General features: G+C 37.8%; 1 protein-coding gene across 14 annotated transcripts in view; it reads left to right on the top strand.

The window, feature by feature from the left end:
• The window catches only part of DMD (dystrophin), a 2,398,628-nt gene that overhangs the window by 835,133 nt on the left and 1,546,929 nt on the right, over positions 1 to 16,566 (top strand). For all 14 annotated transcript variants that reach the window (XM_055081921.1, XM_055081920.1, XM_028482834.2 and 11 more), the window contains one exon: positions 2,747 to 2,866. In XM_055081921.1, coding sequence (XP_054937896.1) covers positions 2,747 to 2,866 — 120 coding nt within the window. The remainder of the gene's footprint in view (positions 1 to 2,746; positions 2,867 to 16,566) is intronic.

Below are 16,566 nucleotides of genomic sequence, written 5' to 3'. Positions count from 1 at the left end.
AAATAGAGTATATGCTAATTTACCGCAGTGCTATGCATTCTTCGAGATTTTCATCCACTGTTGAGAACCTTTCCCATATTCCTTTATTTCCCTCTACTGACTGTAAGTTCAGATGGTTCTCATGTTTGATTTTAAAGCTATTAACTCACAACTAGCTTTAGTGGTACTTTGTGTTAGCACGTCAGCAAAAGCATAACATGTAAACCCTTGATCACTATGGCAAGAATATAATTTCTGATTATAGAACAAATAGATAAGCAAAAAAAAATCAGAAGTCTAAGTACTGGAGAAAATAACTAGTATATTTGATCACATATGCTTTAGAAAGATGCAACCTGAGTTTCAAAATAAGTACCTCATGGCTCAAACAATGATTTTCTCAGTTTCCTTTACTAAAAAATATGAAAACAATAAAAATGTAAAAAATGTGAATAGTATAGCATTATTTCCTAATTGTCTTTAATATATGTAATTAAATATACGCTCATACTTGAGTGATAGGAAAAAAGAATTGGCCAAATTAAACCAATTTATGATATATTGGCCACCAAGATATTATTTTAATTATTACTTTTAAAATTCCTGGCTGACATATTTGAAATGTTCCCAGTCCTAGCTTGTATAACTCAGGAAACAGAGACTTAACATGACTTTCAAGGGCAACTCTGAATGTTAATGTTTCCATTTTCAGCCTCATGGCAGAAAGAGTTTTATTAACCAGTGTAAGCTCTGGAATGTCAAAGGCGTGATAGGCAGTATAGACTCCACACACAAAAGAGATGCTTAGTCATTTTATTTTAAATTGCTTCACTTGAAAATGTACCGTGAAAATCTGGAGAGAGGAAGTAAAAGTAAGTGATTTTATATAGTGCTCTAAAATGTTGAGACTTGAAAAATAAAAGTCCTAGGATAAAAATGCTCAAACATTTGAGTTTGTGATGTAGCTAATTCTAATAGGTTCCCTTACGCCTGCCATAGGGTTCGAATAACTAAGAGCTAGTCTGATAGGTGCCAGGCATCATTGTTTCACAAGTAGGGATTCCAGGTTTTCTAGAAAGTAACAGGCTTTGTCCCAAACCTGCTTCTTCATTCTTGTATTATATAATAACATGTTCTAAGAGGCAGACTAGATGACTAGGAATTTTACATACTCATTTAGGGATTTCCAGGTAATAATTAGTGTAGTGTGATAAGGTCCTGAGGAACTGGATCTCCCAAGCAGGGTGTCTTGGATCTAGAGCAGCCTCCTCTGTTTAGTCCTCCTCTGTTTACTGTCTGTTTATTCCTCTGTTTACCCCTGTTTATCTTTACAAAAAATCTATACACTGTGATTTTTAAAAGATTGGAATACTGTTTTGGGTTATATGTGCTTGATAGTATAATTGTAATTACACTTTAAAAAAAAAGAATCTCACCCATTAGATTGTAATCTTTACGCAGTCAGGAAGGGCCAAACTCATCTGTGAATATTGCCCTCACCCCTCCACATGGTGCTATTCATTTAACAAGAGTTTGTTTATCTTTAGTTGCTTGGAATATGTAGTGAGAAAGACAGGGGCATCTCTGTTCTAGTGGATCTTATATTCCAGTAAGTAAAGACAAACAACAAATGACTAAACTAATACATAAGAAAAATCTGAGTGTGAAAATGTTATGTTAAAAAAGTTATAGAAATAGTAACTAAGAAGCAAATTTAGATAGCATCTTCATGAAAAGCCTCTCTGCGCAGGTGACACTTAAACTGAGTCCTGAATGATAAGAATGACAGATTATTTAAAGATACAGAGGAAGAGCAACTGGGGTAGAGCACATAGCTTGACACAGTGTGGAAGAGAGAGAAGACAAGTATGACTGAAACGTAGTGTCAGAGGGCAAGAATGGTATGCAGTTAGATTAGAGAGGCAGGAAGGTGCTAGATCATATAAGGATTTCAGGTTCAAGGATTTGGATTTTTCCTCTTAGTGTGATGGGACTCCATTGGTTTTTATCCAGAGGAATGCCATCTGATTTATAGTTGAGCAGAGGAGAAGGAACCAACCAGCAGAGGAGCTAAAAAGCAGTTCTTAGTGAGGTAGGAGGATAATCAGGCAAGGGTGGTACATGAAGCTCAAGAAGAGAGAAGAGAGGATCAAGAATGAAGGAGTGGTTAATTAGGTTAGTAATCAAAATGTCAAGTAAGATGCTATCAAAAAATGGCTATTGGATTTGGGAACCTGGAGGTTGATGGCACCCTTTACAAGAGATGCTTTAATGAGATAGTGGGTAAAGGGAATAGTAGGGTAAGGAAGTAGAAAACAAAATATTTTTTAGTGAAGAGGAACACCTAATGAGGCAGTAGCGGGAGGGGTTTTTTGGGTCAAGAGTTTGTTTTGTTTTGTTTGGTTTTCGTTGATAATGGAGAACTGTAGAGAAGGAGACATTGCAGATGCTTGAGGCGGCCAGGTATTTTAGGAGAAAAGTCCTTGAAAAAGTGAGAGGAAGTGGGGTAACGGGCAGCATATCTTAGTATGCCTTTCTCAACAGATGCTTTCTCTATAGATACTTTCACATTCAGTTGACAAAAACGTGCAAATTTTGCTGAGCACCATAGCAGAAAATTTGCTTGAAATGGTTCCAGTCTAATAAAAAATTGTATTACCCAAAACATGGCAGAAATAAATCACACTCATTTGGGAAGAAATGTTTCTAGCATACAGAGCAGGAGACTATTATTTTAATTTCCTTTTTAAAAAAACGTATCTTTCAGGTGCTTCAAGAAGACCTGGAACAGGAACAAGTCAGGGTGAATTCTCTCACGCACATGGTGGTGGTGGTTGATGAATCTAGTGGCGATCATGCAACTGCTGCTTTGGAAAAACAACTTAAGGTCAGAGTATTTTCTTTAATACACTAAATATGTCATTCAAAATAATTAACTTCAATTCAGAAAATATTTAGAAAATTTAAAATGTAATTTGTATATTACAAATATTTAGAATGCAGTGTATTCATTGAAACTAATTCAAATTATGTCCCGTTTGTGGGATGTTTGTGCATAATTCCTTTTCATTATACACTGTTTGCTCACACTAGCTTCCTGGCCTTTGGGGAAATATATCAATGCAGATCTGTTTTTTAATTATAGTTGAATAGCATACATTAGATAACTGGTCAGAGGAATATTATTTATGCTCTCTTCAAACCTACAGTCTAAGAGAGGACAAAGGTAAAAAAACACAAAAAGGATCACATTCAGTCAAATAAGAAAAAATTTAACACCTTCAGTATATTTTTTCCTGGAAGCCTTCAGTTGTAGTCTTGATGAGGACATAGCAGGATGCTTAAGTCCTGGAAGTTTTGTTGTTAGGAGATACTTAGCCTTTCAATCCCTCATTCAATCTGACTCATAGTAATTGTGTCCTTGGAAACATAACTAGTATATATTAATAAAGGATAATGTGGATATTTTCATATTTTCATATTTACTTCCTAACTGGAAATGATAAAGTTTTGTTGTAAGTTTTTCTTTTAATTTCAACAAAGCATATATACATATACCAAAACATCAACATTAAGGGAAAATAATAACAGTTTATTGTTCTGAACGTGACACACACATTCACATATTTACCCAACCACAGATTATATTTGAGGCATTCATTGTACCCACTACATGCTTGCCTTTCCTTTGTGATAGTTAGGAGCCAATAGTCTAACACGTCTGAGGATCCAATCAACGTGGGTTTCAATAGCTTTATAAGCCCAAGGTTTTTCTAAACCTAGTTTCTCTTACCTAACCTATAAAAAAGCCTTATCTCTGTTTTTTTCTCTTTTTGTGTGAATTGTGGTTTTTTTTTATCCCAGTGAAATGTCATTTCCTAAGGTTACTGTTTTAGACTGCCAATCTCCAACAATATTATCTCACTTTCCATCATTAAATGAAAAAGACGAAACTGTTGAACTGCTACAGTTGAGCACTTAATATATACTAGTGATTCATGTTAATTGCTTATGTTTCAATGAAATTGCAGGGATTACAGATCTAAAAAGGTTTATGACACCCAATATTATAATGTATCATTGCATATATGATCAGATTTGTTGTACACAGACACACACACACACACACACGACTGGCTAAAGGACTGACAGGCCACTGCTACACCCATTTTACAGAATTCGATAGTTCTGATACAATAGTGTTGTGACTATTTACAGATGGGTAAAAATCTAATATTCAGTGTTTCCCAGAAATTTTCAGAAAAGATAAAAGAAGGCTGGGAGGCAGAGTTTAGAAGGGTGACTGGTTAAATAAAAATTAAGGCAGAAACTTTTCTAAGTCATAGAGTATTTCCAGTTAAAATAACAACTGAAAAACAGTCACTCTGGCAGCACAAGACCTAATACAACTAGCTTTAGAATATAATTATTCCAAGGTGATGCCTGTGGGACTAGGCCACCTTGAAAAACAGTCCATAGCATTCACAGATGGTGACTGGGTTAGACCTTAGGTAGGATGAATTAAGAGTGGTGGCCCTAAGCTTTTCTATATTTATTATCCTATTTGCTTTCATTTTTTACCTTATTTTCTGTCTTTATTTATTTGACCCAGAAACATCTACTAAGATAGCTGCACATGTATTGGCTACTCCCAGTTCACACAAACTCAGTCCACATTTGTATATGATTGCCTCCCCCCTTAGTTAGTGTTGACCGTAGCCTCCCAGCCTCCTCTTTTCCCCTCGATCCCCTTTCCCCTTTTGATACCCTCATTTCTGTTACTGTTACCTGACTTTTAGATAATCTAGACTAGTGTCTAAAAGAGCAGAGTTAAAGGACTTAAGTGGTGAGAAGGACCCTGCTTTAGCCTTTCTTTCTTCCTATTCCATCGGTCCCAGAGGAATCCATGCTTGAATTCTGTGCCTTATTTAACTATTGGTTGAAATTGCCCTGGAATGCTGGGCTCTCATTTGACTTTGGAATTTTGATGATTCTTTCTTAGGTTCTTTATGAGTAATATAATCTTGTCCTAACTAGTTTAATTTTTATAAAGAAAGAGAAGAGGTAGAGAAGTTGGTAGAGAAAGAGGAGGAGAGAAGAAATAATAAAGAACAAAAAGACAGATAAACAAATACATTAGAGGAGTCACTTAAACAGCAACCCAAATATCCTCTGCATGTGACAAGAATTCCATGTATGCTTCAGAGACTGAGCTATCATGTTTCATGCTGGGCCCTGAGGAATTCTATTAGAAGTAACAGGAAGAATTTTAGGAAAGAGAAAAAGGTATATGGACTCAATACAAAAGGAGAAAAAAAAACTGGCTGGAACCTGAGAAGAATGCTTTAGAGCTTTTGTTGAAGCAAGGTCTGGTCATCCATATCTGATTCCTGAAGACCTGTTAGTGTTGAACGCTCATCCCACACCTTCTTTCTCCTCCATGGCCTCCCATGTCACCACAATGCCTTAATCCATTTCTCTCCAGTTTGCTGAAGTACCAGAGCCTCAAAATGGATACCCAGTTGTCTTTAGTAAAGAGGTACAGCTAGGGGAAAACTAGGAAAGATAGTCTTTGATTTAATTCAGTAACAGAGAGAGAGGTGTTCTTACCATCTTGAGTTAGAACTCTAAAAATACTCCTCATGGAATATCTTTACATGTATTGACTTAGTTCTTTGAACTCTATTATAAGTTAGATTTTCTCTAACTTTAAAAGACTCTTAGAAGTCTTCTTTTTAAAAGGTTTGAAGAAAAAGAAAGGTCAGAACATATGCTTAGGGATTCTGAAAGATGGCATGACTTACGAAGGATAATATTCTGAAAAGTGCAATCTCTTGTAAATTAATTTGATTCTCTCAGAGGTTCACCTTGTCCCTCAGCAATGTCACCACAGGTCAGAAACTTGTCCTTAACTTTAGAGGTTTCTATGATATCAGTACACAGAGAACCCGATTTGTAAACAGTGATGCCAGTTAACTAATTTTGTTGAGAAATAGCTTGGCTAAAAACTAAGTTGCATAATTTATGTGGAGTCTTCAGCCATGGAATATATTACCATGACTCTTTCATTCTTTTCGATGAGTGCTTATAATGTTCTTACTATGTCATAGGGATTATGCTGGGTAACAGAGGTAAAACAGTGAACAAAAAGAGAATTTGTTCTACCTTCCTGGGTCAGAGATGAGTAATTTGTGAGCATGCTGCCTTCCTTGGAACCTCAAAACAGTGGTAGCCATTTCTCAGGCTCCCTCTTTGAATTCAAATGCTGATTCCTTGTCACCCGAGGTTGCCATGGTAGGTGTGGCAGTTGCTCTCTTGGTACTTGCAATCTAACAGAGGAAATAAACACTAATGAAATATTTACAAAAATGAGCAAATATTTAAAATGAACGTAACTTACTTCTATGAAGGAAAGGAACAAAGTTTTGTGACAACAAATTAGTCTGACTTAAGCTGAAGCTTGAAGGCATGAAATGATTTCCTAGTAAAGTAATGTTTAAACTATGATCTAAAGGACACACTGGAGGGAACTGTATGAAGTGTGTGTATAAGGAGATTGGTGGAGGTACATGCAGTTTCCAGGAAGGGGAAACAGTGTATCAAGTGAGCATAGCACTTTCAAGGGACTGAAAAAGGACCAGTTTAGCTACAGATTGAGGTTCAGAAGTGTGGTGCTAGCGGAGGCTTGGTGGGTAGCTAGAATTAGTGTGTGATACTAAACTCTACCATAATTCTTCAGTCAACAAACATGTATTGAGCAGCAGCTGTGTGCCAGGATGGCGGCTGGGACTTCCGTGGTGGGGATGGGTGGGGGCAACAGTCATGACACCTGCCCTCCTGGACCTGCACTAATTAAATGCAATTAAGTGTAAATTTCTGGCCATGATGAGTTCAATGTGACAGATATATGTATTACTAGATGACTCACCTTTCTCTAGAAGGTAAGGAAAGGCCTACCTAAGTGGCCTTAAGTGAGATCTGAAGATTTAGTAGAAATTAATTAGGCAACAATAAAGAACAGGAAAGTGTTCCAGATAGAAGGACCATATTTATTCATTCATTTGACAAATATGTATTGAGTGCCTACTAGGTGCCAGCCAAAAGTCTAAGCTTTGAGGTTAAGTATGGACAAAACAAAGATTGTTCCTCTATGAAGCTTACATTTGAAGCAAGCATCAGAATAAATAAGCAAGCTTTATACTATGAAAAAGGTGCTAAGAACTATAAGGAAAAAATAGACTGGAGAAGGAAACAGTTTTACATGAAGCGGTCAAGGGAAAACTATGTTGAGAAGGTGGCATTTGAGCAAAAACTAAAGATAAGGGAGGTGTTTTGGAGACACACAGGTCCTATTGGCCTTTCGCATTGGAAACTGAAAAAGACTATTGAACATAAAGAAAGTCTGTTGTTCTAGGGAGATAGCTGTTTCTAGTAAAAAAAAAAAAAACAAGAAAAGAACCTGGTTAGGCCCATAGTGCTTACAGAAGATGCTCTAATTAAAACATTTTCCAAATAAAAGGTAGAGCTATTAAAATCCCATTTTTAGATATGTTCTTCCATACAGGTTAACACTTGAGAGTCCAACTAGATATATTAAAGGTGTCTAAGGCCACAGACCCGTGAGAGTTTCTGGCATAGAAAAAGTGTTTGGATTATTTTGTTGAATGATGTTAATCTTAACGTTACTGTCTAAAATTTTGGAGAGTTAAAGGTATATCAAAAGAATGGATACATACATACAAGCATCCTATACATACAAGCATCCTACAAGAAGAAGCATCTTCTTCTTTTGAAGAAGAGTAACCTGGGAAATACACTTTTAGAGCAGATTATTAAACATAAGGCTATGCACACATGTATAGTTTCTTACTCATCTGATGAAGTTAATAACCTTTATTGAATAAAGGAATAATTTTCAAAGATTAGAAAGGTCTCTTAAGAGCTATGGTACATTCACTAAAATCAAGACATGAAAACCAACTGGATATCAAATGACATTAAACAATTTGTGCAAATATTATGTGGTATCATCAAGATAAATTCTTTGGTGGCTATATTAAGTTGGTTGACCCAGTGGAATGGAATAAATAGAAAATGTTTTGATTTCCCTGAAGTATTGTGCAAAGCCTCTCGTGGGATGTCTATGGATAAGGTAAGCCTCCTTATTGGACTGAAAATGATTGGACGCCTTTATTCAACTTTCAGAGTCAGAAAGTTTGGGGACAGGAAGCCATTTGAGGATATAGTTGGGTCACTGTGTAAATTTCACCACCATGTGAGTGGTTAATGGATGAGTTCCTCTCCCAAATGACTTTAGAAATTTCATAGCAATGTCCTATGAAGTTAGAATGTCACATAAAAGTGTCATATACTTGTCTTTCATGTTTTAAATCAGAAAAGGCATATTTACTGTTTGAAATTTTACTGCTTAAATAAAAGCAGTATGGAGTCCCACAGCCAGTGAGCTGGGCGCGCAGCTGCCCACTGGCACTGTGCCCGCTGCAGCCGAACCTGGCCCCTGCGGGAGCTTAACAGAGAGCGGGGATCGCGAGCCCTGGCCAGAGTGAGCGTGTGCAGCTGCCGCCAAGTCAGCACCTGGAGCACATGGAGAAATGGATGGAAGATAAGAGCAAAGCGAGACTTAGGCTTAAAAGCAGGTTGCTTGGTGCTTGAGGGCCAAATGCAAGTTTGAACTTTGTTCTAGGAAGACACGAGGGACTCCTTCCTAAGCCTGTAAATAAGTCCTGCCCTTGGTGCCTAAGGAAGGGGTTAGTGAAAGTCAGCCTGAGAGTCAACTAACTGCTGAACAGTCGTCAACAGGAAGACACTGGAACTCATCAAATAAGATACGCCACATCCAAAGACCAAGGAGAAGCCACAACGAGATGGTAGGAGGGGCGCAGTCACAATAAAATCAAATCCGATAACTGCTGGGTGGGTGACTCACAAACTGGAGAACACTTATACCACAGAAGTCCACCCACTGGAGTGAAGGTTCTGAGCGCCGCGTCAGGCTTCCCAACCTGGGGGTCCGGCAAAAGGAGGAGGAATTCCTGGAGAATCAGACTTTGAAGGCTAGCGGGATTTGATTGCAGGACTTTGACAGAACTGGGGGAAACAGAGACTCCACTCTTGGAGGGCACACAAAAAGTAGTGTTGTGCACCGGGACCCAGGGGAAGGAGCAGTGACCCTAAAGGAGGGTGATCCAGACCTACCTGCTAGTGTTGGAGGGTCTCCTGCAGAGGCGGGGGGTGGCTGTGTCTCACCGTGAGGACAAGGTACTGGCAGCAGAAGTTCGGGGAAGTACTCCTTGGCGTGAGCCCTCCCAGAGTCCGCCATTAGCCCCACCAAAGAGCCCAGGTAGGCTCCAGTGTTGGGTCGCCTCAGGCCAAACAACAAACAGAGAGGGAACCCAGCCCCACCCATCAGCAGACAAGCAGATTAAAGTTTTACTGAGCTCTGCCAACCAGAGCAACAGCCAGCACCACCAGTCCCTCCCGTCAAAAAACTTGCTCAAGCCTCTTAGATAGCCTCATCCAACAGAGGGCAGACAGCAGAAGCAAGAAGAACTACAATTCTGCAGCCTGTGGAACAAAAACCACATTCACAGAAAGATAGACAAGATGAAAAGGCAGAGGGCTATGTACCAGATAAAGGAACAAGATAAAACCCCAGAAAAACAACTAAATGAAGTGGAGATAGGCAACCTTCTAGAAAAAGAATTCAGAATAATGATAGTGAAGATGATCCAGGACCTCGGAAAAAGAATGGAGGCAAAGAGCGAGAAGATGCAAGAAATGTTTAACAAAGACCTAGAAGAATTAAAGAACAAACAAACAGAGATGAACAATGCAATAAATGAAATGAAAAATACACTAGAAGGAATCAATAGTAGAATAACTGAGGCAGAAGAATGGATAAGTGACCTGGAAGACAGAATGGTGGAATTCACTGCAGCAGAAAAGAATAAAGAAAAAAGAAGGAAAAGAAATGAAGACAGCCTAAGAGACCTCTGGGACAACATTAAATGCAACAGCATTTGCATTATAAGGGTCCCAGAAGGAGAAGAGAGAGAGAAAGGACTCGAGAAAATATTTGAGGAGATTACAGTCGAAAACTTCCCTAACCTGGGAAAGGAAATAGCTACCCAAGTCCAGGAAGCACAGAGAGTCCCATACAGGATAAACCCAAGGAGAAACATGCCGATCAAATCAAATTTGATTTGCCAATCAAATTGGCAAAAATTAAAGACAAAGAAAAATTACTGAAAGCAGCAAGGGAAAAACGAAAAATAACATACAAAGGAACTCCCATAAGGTTAACAGCTGATTTCTCAGCAGAAACTCTACAAGCCAGAAGGGAGTGGCATGATATACTTAAAGTGATGAAAGGGAAGAACCTCCTCATGGAATATCTTTACATGTATTGACTTAGTTCTTTGAACTCTATTATAAGTTAGATTTTCTCTAACTTTAAAAGACTTTTAGAAGTCTTCTTTAGCATTATAGTTGAAAACTTCCCTAATATGGGAAAGGAAATAGCTACCCGTAATCCAGGAAGTGCAGAGAATCCCATACAGGATAAACCCAAGGAGAAATATGCCAAGACACAGTAATCAATTGGAAAAAATTAAAGACAAAAATTATTAAAAGCAGCAAGGGAAAAATGACAAATAGCATACAAGGGAACTTCCATAGGTTAACAGCTGATTTCTCAGCAGAAACTCTACAAGTCAGAAGGGAGTGGCAGGACATATTCAAAGTGATGAAAGGGAAGAACCTACAACCAAGAATACTCTACCCAGCAAGGATCTCATTCAGATTCCATGGAGAAATCAAAAGCTTTACAGACAAGCAAAAGCTAAGATAATTCACCACCACCAAGCCAGCTCTACAACAAATACTAAAGGAACTTCTCTAAGTGGAAAACACAAGAGAAGAAAAGGACCTACAAAAACAAACCCATAATAGTTAAGAAAATAGTACTAGGAACACACATATCATTAATTACCTTAAGCATTCAGATAAAATAGACTTTAAAATAAAGACTGTTATAAGACACAAGGAAGGACACTACATAATGATCAAGGGATCAATCCAAGAAGAAGATATAACAATTATAAATATATATGCACCCAACATAGGAGCACCTCAATACATAAGGCAACTGCTAACAGCTATAAAAGAGGAAATCGTCAGTCACACAATAATAGTGGGGGACTTTAACACTTCACTTACACCAATGGATAGATCATCCAAACAGAAAATTAATAAGGAAACACAAGCGTTAAATGACCCAATAGACCAGATAGATTTAATTGATATTTATAGGAAATTCCATCCAAAACCAGCAGATTACACTTTCTTCTCAAGTGCACATGGAACATTCTCCAGGATAGATCACATCTTGGGTCACAAATCAAGCCTCAGTAAACTTAAGAAAATTAAAATCATATCAAGCATCTTTTCTGACCACAACGCTATGAGATTAGAAATCAGTTACAGGGAAAAACATGTAAAAAACACAAACACATGGAATCTAAACAATACGTTACTAAATAACCAAGAGATCACTGAAGAAATCAGGGAGGAAATCAAAAAATACCTAGAGACAAATGACAATGAAAACACGATGATCCAAAACTTATGGGATGCAGCAAAAGCAGTTCTAAGAGGGAAGTTTATAGCAATACAAGACTACCTCAAGAAACAAAAAAAATCTCAAATAAACAGTCTAACCTTACACCTAAAGGAACTAGAGAAGGAAGAACAAACAAAACCCAAAGTTAGTAGAAGGAAAGAAATCATAAAGATCAGAACAGAAATAAATGAAATAGAAACAAAGAAAACAATAGCAAAGATCAATAAAACTAAAAGCTGGTTCTTTGAGAAGATAAACAAAATTGATAAACCATTAGCCAGACTCATCAAGAAAAAGAGGGAGCAGGCTCAAATCAGTAGAATTAGAAATGAAAAAGGAGAAGTAACAACTGACACTGCAGAAATATAAAGAATCATGTGAGATTACTACACGCAGCTGTATGCCAATATAATGGATAACGTGGAAGAAATGCAAAAATTCTTAGAAAAGCATAATCTTCTGAGACTGAACCAGGAAGAAATAGAAAATATAAACAGACCAATCACAAGCACTGAAATTGAGACTGTGATTAAAAATCTTCCAACAAACAAAAGCCCAGGGCCAGATGGCTTCACAGGTGAATTCTATCAAACATTTAGAGAAGAGCTAACACCTATCCTTCTCAAACTCCTCCAAAATACAGCAGAGTGAGGAACACTCCCAAACTCATTCTACGAGGCCACCATCACCCTGATACCAAAACCAGACAAAGATGTCACAAAGAAAGAAAAGTACAGCCCAATATCACGGATGAACATAGATGCAAAAATCCCCAACAAAATACTGGAAAACAGAATCCAACCGCACATTAAAAGGGTCATACACCATGATCAAGTGGGATTTATCCCAGGGATGCAAGAATTCTTCAATAGACGCAAATCAATCAAGGTGATACACCATATTAACAAATTGAAGAAGAAACACCATATGATCATCTCAATAGATGCAGAAAAAGCTTTTGACAAAATTCAACACCCATTTTTGATAACAACTCTCCAGAAAGTGGGCACAGAGGGAACCTAACTCAAAATAATAAAGGCCATATACAGCAAACCCACAGCAAACATCATTCTCAATGGTGAAAAACTGAAAGCATTTCCTCTAAGATCAGGAGCAAGACAAGGATGTCCACTCTCACCACTATTATTCAACATAGTTTTGGAAGTTTTAGCCACGGCAGTCAGAGAAGAAAAAGAAATAAAAGGAATACAAATTGGAAAAGAAGAAGTAAAGCTGTCACTGTTTTCAGATGACATGATACTATACATAGAGAATCCTAAAGATGCCACCAGAAAACTAATAGAGCTAATTGGTGAATCTGGTAAAGTTGCAGGATACAAAATTAATGCAGAGGAATCTATTGCATTCCTAGACACTAATGATGAAAAATCTGAAATAGAAATTAAGGAAACACTCCCATTTGCCACTGCAACAAAAAGAATAAAATACCTAGGAATAAACTTACCTAGGGAGACAAGAGACCTGTATGCAGAAACCTATAAGACACTGATGAAAGAAATTAAGTATGATACAAACAGATGGAGAGATATACCATGTTCTTGGATTGGAAGAATCAATATTGTTAAAATGACTCTCCTACCCAAAGCAATCTACAGATTCAGTGCAATCCCTATCAAATTACCAAAGGCATTTTTTACAGAACTAGAACAAAAAATCTTAAAATTTGTATGGAGACACAAGAGACCCCGAATAGCCAAAGCAGTCTTGAGGGAAAAAAACGGAGCTGGAGGAATCAGACTCCGTGACTGCAGACTGTACTACAAAGCTACTGTTATCAAGACAATGTGGTACTGGCACAAAAACGGAAGCATAGATCAATGGATCGGGATAGAAAACCCAGAAATAAACCCATGCACCTATGGTCAACTTATCTATACATAGAGAATCCTAAAGATGCCACCAGAAAACTAATAGAGCTAATTGGTGAATCTGGTAAAGTTGCAGGATACAAAATTAATGCAGAGGAATCTATTGCATTCCTAGTCAGACTCCGTGACTGCAGACTGTACTACAAAGCTACTGTTATCAAGACAATGTGGTACTGGCACAAAAACGGAAGCATAGATCAATGGATCAGGATAGAAAACCCAGAAATAAACCCATGCACCTATGGTCAACTTATCTACGATAAAGGAGGCAAGGATATACAATGGAGAAAAGACAGTCTCTTTGATAAGTGGTCCTGGGGAAACTGGACAGCTACATGTAAAAGAATGAAATTAGAGCACTCCCTAACACCATGCACAAAAATAGATTCAAAATGGATTAGAGACCTAAATGTAAGACTGGACACTATAAGACTCTTAGAGGAAAACTTAGGAAGAACACTCTTTGACATAATTCAGAGCAACATCTTTTTTGACCAACCTCCTAGAGTAATGGAAATAAAAAGAAAAGTAAACAAATGGGACCTAATGAAACATAAAAGCTCTTGCACAGCAAAGGAAACCATAAACAAGACGAAAAGACAACCCTCAGAATGGGAGAAAATATTTGCAAACCAATCAATGGACAAATGATTAATCTCTAAAATATATAAACAGCTCATGCAGCTCAATATTAAAAAAACACAAAACCCAATCCAAAAATGAGCAGAAGACCTAAATAGACATTTCTCCAAGGAAGACATACAGCTGGCCAAGAAGCATATGAAAAGCTGCTCAGCATCACTAATTATTAGAGAAATGCAAATCAAAACTTCAATGAGGTATCACCTCACACCAGTTAGAATGGGCATCATCAGAAAATCTACGAAGAACAAATGCTGGAGAGGGTGTGGAGAAAAGAGAACCCTCTTGCACTGTTGGTGGGAATGTAAATTGATACAGCCACTATGGAGAACCGTATGGAGTTTCCTTAAAAAAAACTAAAAACAGAACCACCATATGACCCAGCAGTCCCACTACTGGGCATATACCCAGAGAAAACCATTATTCACAAAGACACATGCACCCCAATATTCATTGCAGCTCTATTTACAATAGCTAGGTTGTGGAAGCAACCGAAATGCCGATCAGCAGGCGAGTAGATAAAGAAGATGTGGTACATATATACAATGGAATATTACTCAGCCATAAAAAGGAATGAAATTGAGTCATTTGTAGAGACGTGGATGAATCTAGAGACTGTCATGTAGAGTGAAGTAAGTCAGAAAGAGAAAAACAAATATCGTATATTAACGCATATATGTGGAACCTAGAAAAATGGTATAGATGAACTGGTTTGCAGGGCAGAAATTGAGACACAGATGTAGAGAACAGACGTATGGACACCGGGGGGGAAAGTGGCGGGCGGTGGTGGTGGTGGTGTGATGAATTGGGAGATTGGGATTGACATGTATACAATGATGTGTATAAAACTGATGACTAATAAGAACCTGCTGTATAAAAAAATAAATAAAATTCAAAAAAAAGCAGTATCTTTAAGTTAATTAAATTTTTGATAAGATCTGAATTCCCATCCATACATGTGAACATAAACCTATATATAAATGTAAGTATATATCCACTTTTACAAATGTATGTATATGTACATATATACATTTACATTTTCTCCATATGTATGGATGTGTGTATATATATATATATACATATATATGTATATCTATATATTGGGGGGAGAGAGAGAGAGAGAGAGAGAGAGAGAGAGAGAGAGAGAGAAAGAGAGAGAGACACCAACCGACCTTACTTGGACACAAATTTAAGATTAAATCAAAGCAAGATGATATAGATTCTTAGTAAATTAGTGCAATCTTGGATGTGGCACAATGTCCAGATTATAAGGACTAATAATTATGTTCTGTGATAGTTTGAATACACTTTTAGTATCTTAGCTGAATTTTTCAGGGATAGTGACATCCTGTAAAGAATGTTTGTAGAACCAGGTGTTACTTAATTTTAAGAAAAACCTAAGTATAGATAAGGGGCATGTGAGCAGTTTTATCTTGTTAAAAAGGAAGGCATTTTCTCTGTTTTACTTCAGAAGGTTGTACTATCCAAAACAGGCACAAGTTGATAAGCCTGTATGTCTTCTGCCCATACCTCTTTCCTGAGCGCAATTTCTTCTCTCCCATTTCTGCTGGATATATACGTCTTAAAGTTAAAAATACATCTCAAACACAGCAAGGTGAAACTTAACTCACTGTGTCCTACTTCCCTCTAAACTTGCTTCTTTTACTGACTCCCCCATTTTTGTTAGTGCACCGCCATTCACCTTGACGCCTGTACCAGAAACCTGGAGGCATTCCAGACACATCCCTTTCCTATCTCTTGTGAGCCCTCTAATGTAAACACTCACAACATTGCTTAACTGTCTCTCATATTCAGTGTTTCATCCTTGTTCTTGTTACTGTTTTCCAAAGTAAAGCCCATATCTTCAACCCCTGGAAGTCCTTGCCTACATTCTTTTCTCGCTTCAATCCAATCTCCACATTGAAGTCAGTGCGGAATTTCAAGAGCCTATATAATAGAGTTTCTCCTCTGCTAAAATCCTCAGTAACTTTCTGTCTTCTAGAGAGTCTCATCACTTAGGCCTACAATGAATAAGTGACCCCCCCCACCTGTCTCTCAATACTTACCTCCTATTACGCCCCTCATATCCCTCAACCTACATTCTCTCCCTACAAGCTATTTCTGGTACTCTGTCACTGTCTTTGTACATGCTATTCCTGTCACTCAGAATACTCATCTTCATCATGTCTGCTTGGATAAGTCCTATTTCATGTAGCAAACTCAGTTCAAATTTTCATCTGTGAAGATGGTCTTTCTATATAGTGATGACCACTCCCTTTTTCGTGCCATCTCTGCACCATGATTGTGCCTCTGTTGTTTGGAAGGAAAATAGTCTACTAAAAAGTGATTGTTCAGGGCTTCCCTGGTGGCGCAGTGGTTGCGCGTCCGCCTGCCGATGCAGGGGAACCGGGTTCG

This window comes from Physeter macrocephalus, chromosome 21, assembly GCF_002837175.3.
Source record: "Physeter macrocephalus isolate SW-GA chromosome 21, ASM283717v5, whole genome shotgun sequence".
NCBI classification, from domain to species: domain Eukaryota; kingdom Metazoa; phylum Chordata; class Mammalia; order Artiodactyla; family Physeteridae; genus Physeter; species Physeter macrocephalus.
This window is presented reverse-complemented; position numbering and strand designations above follow the sequence as displayed.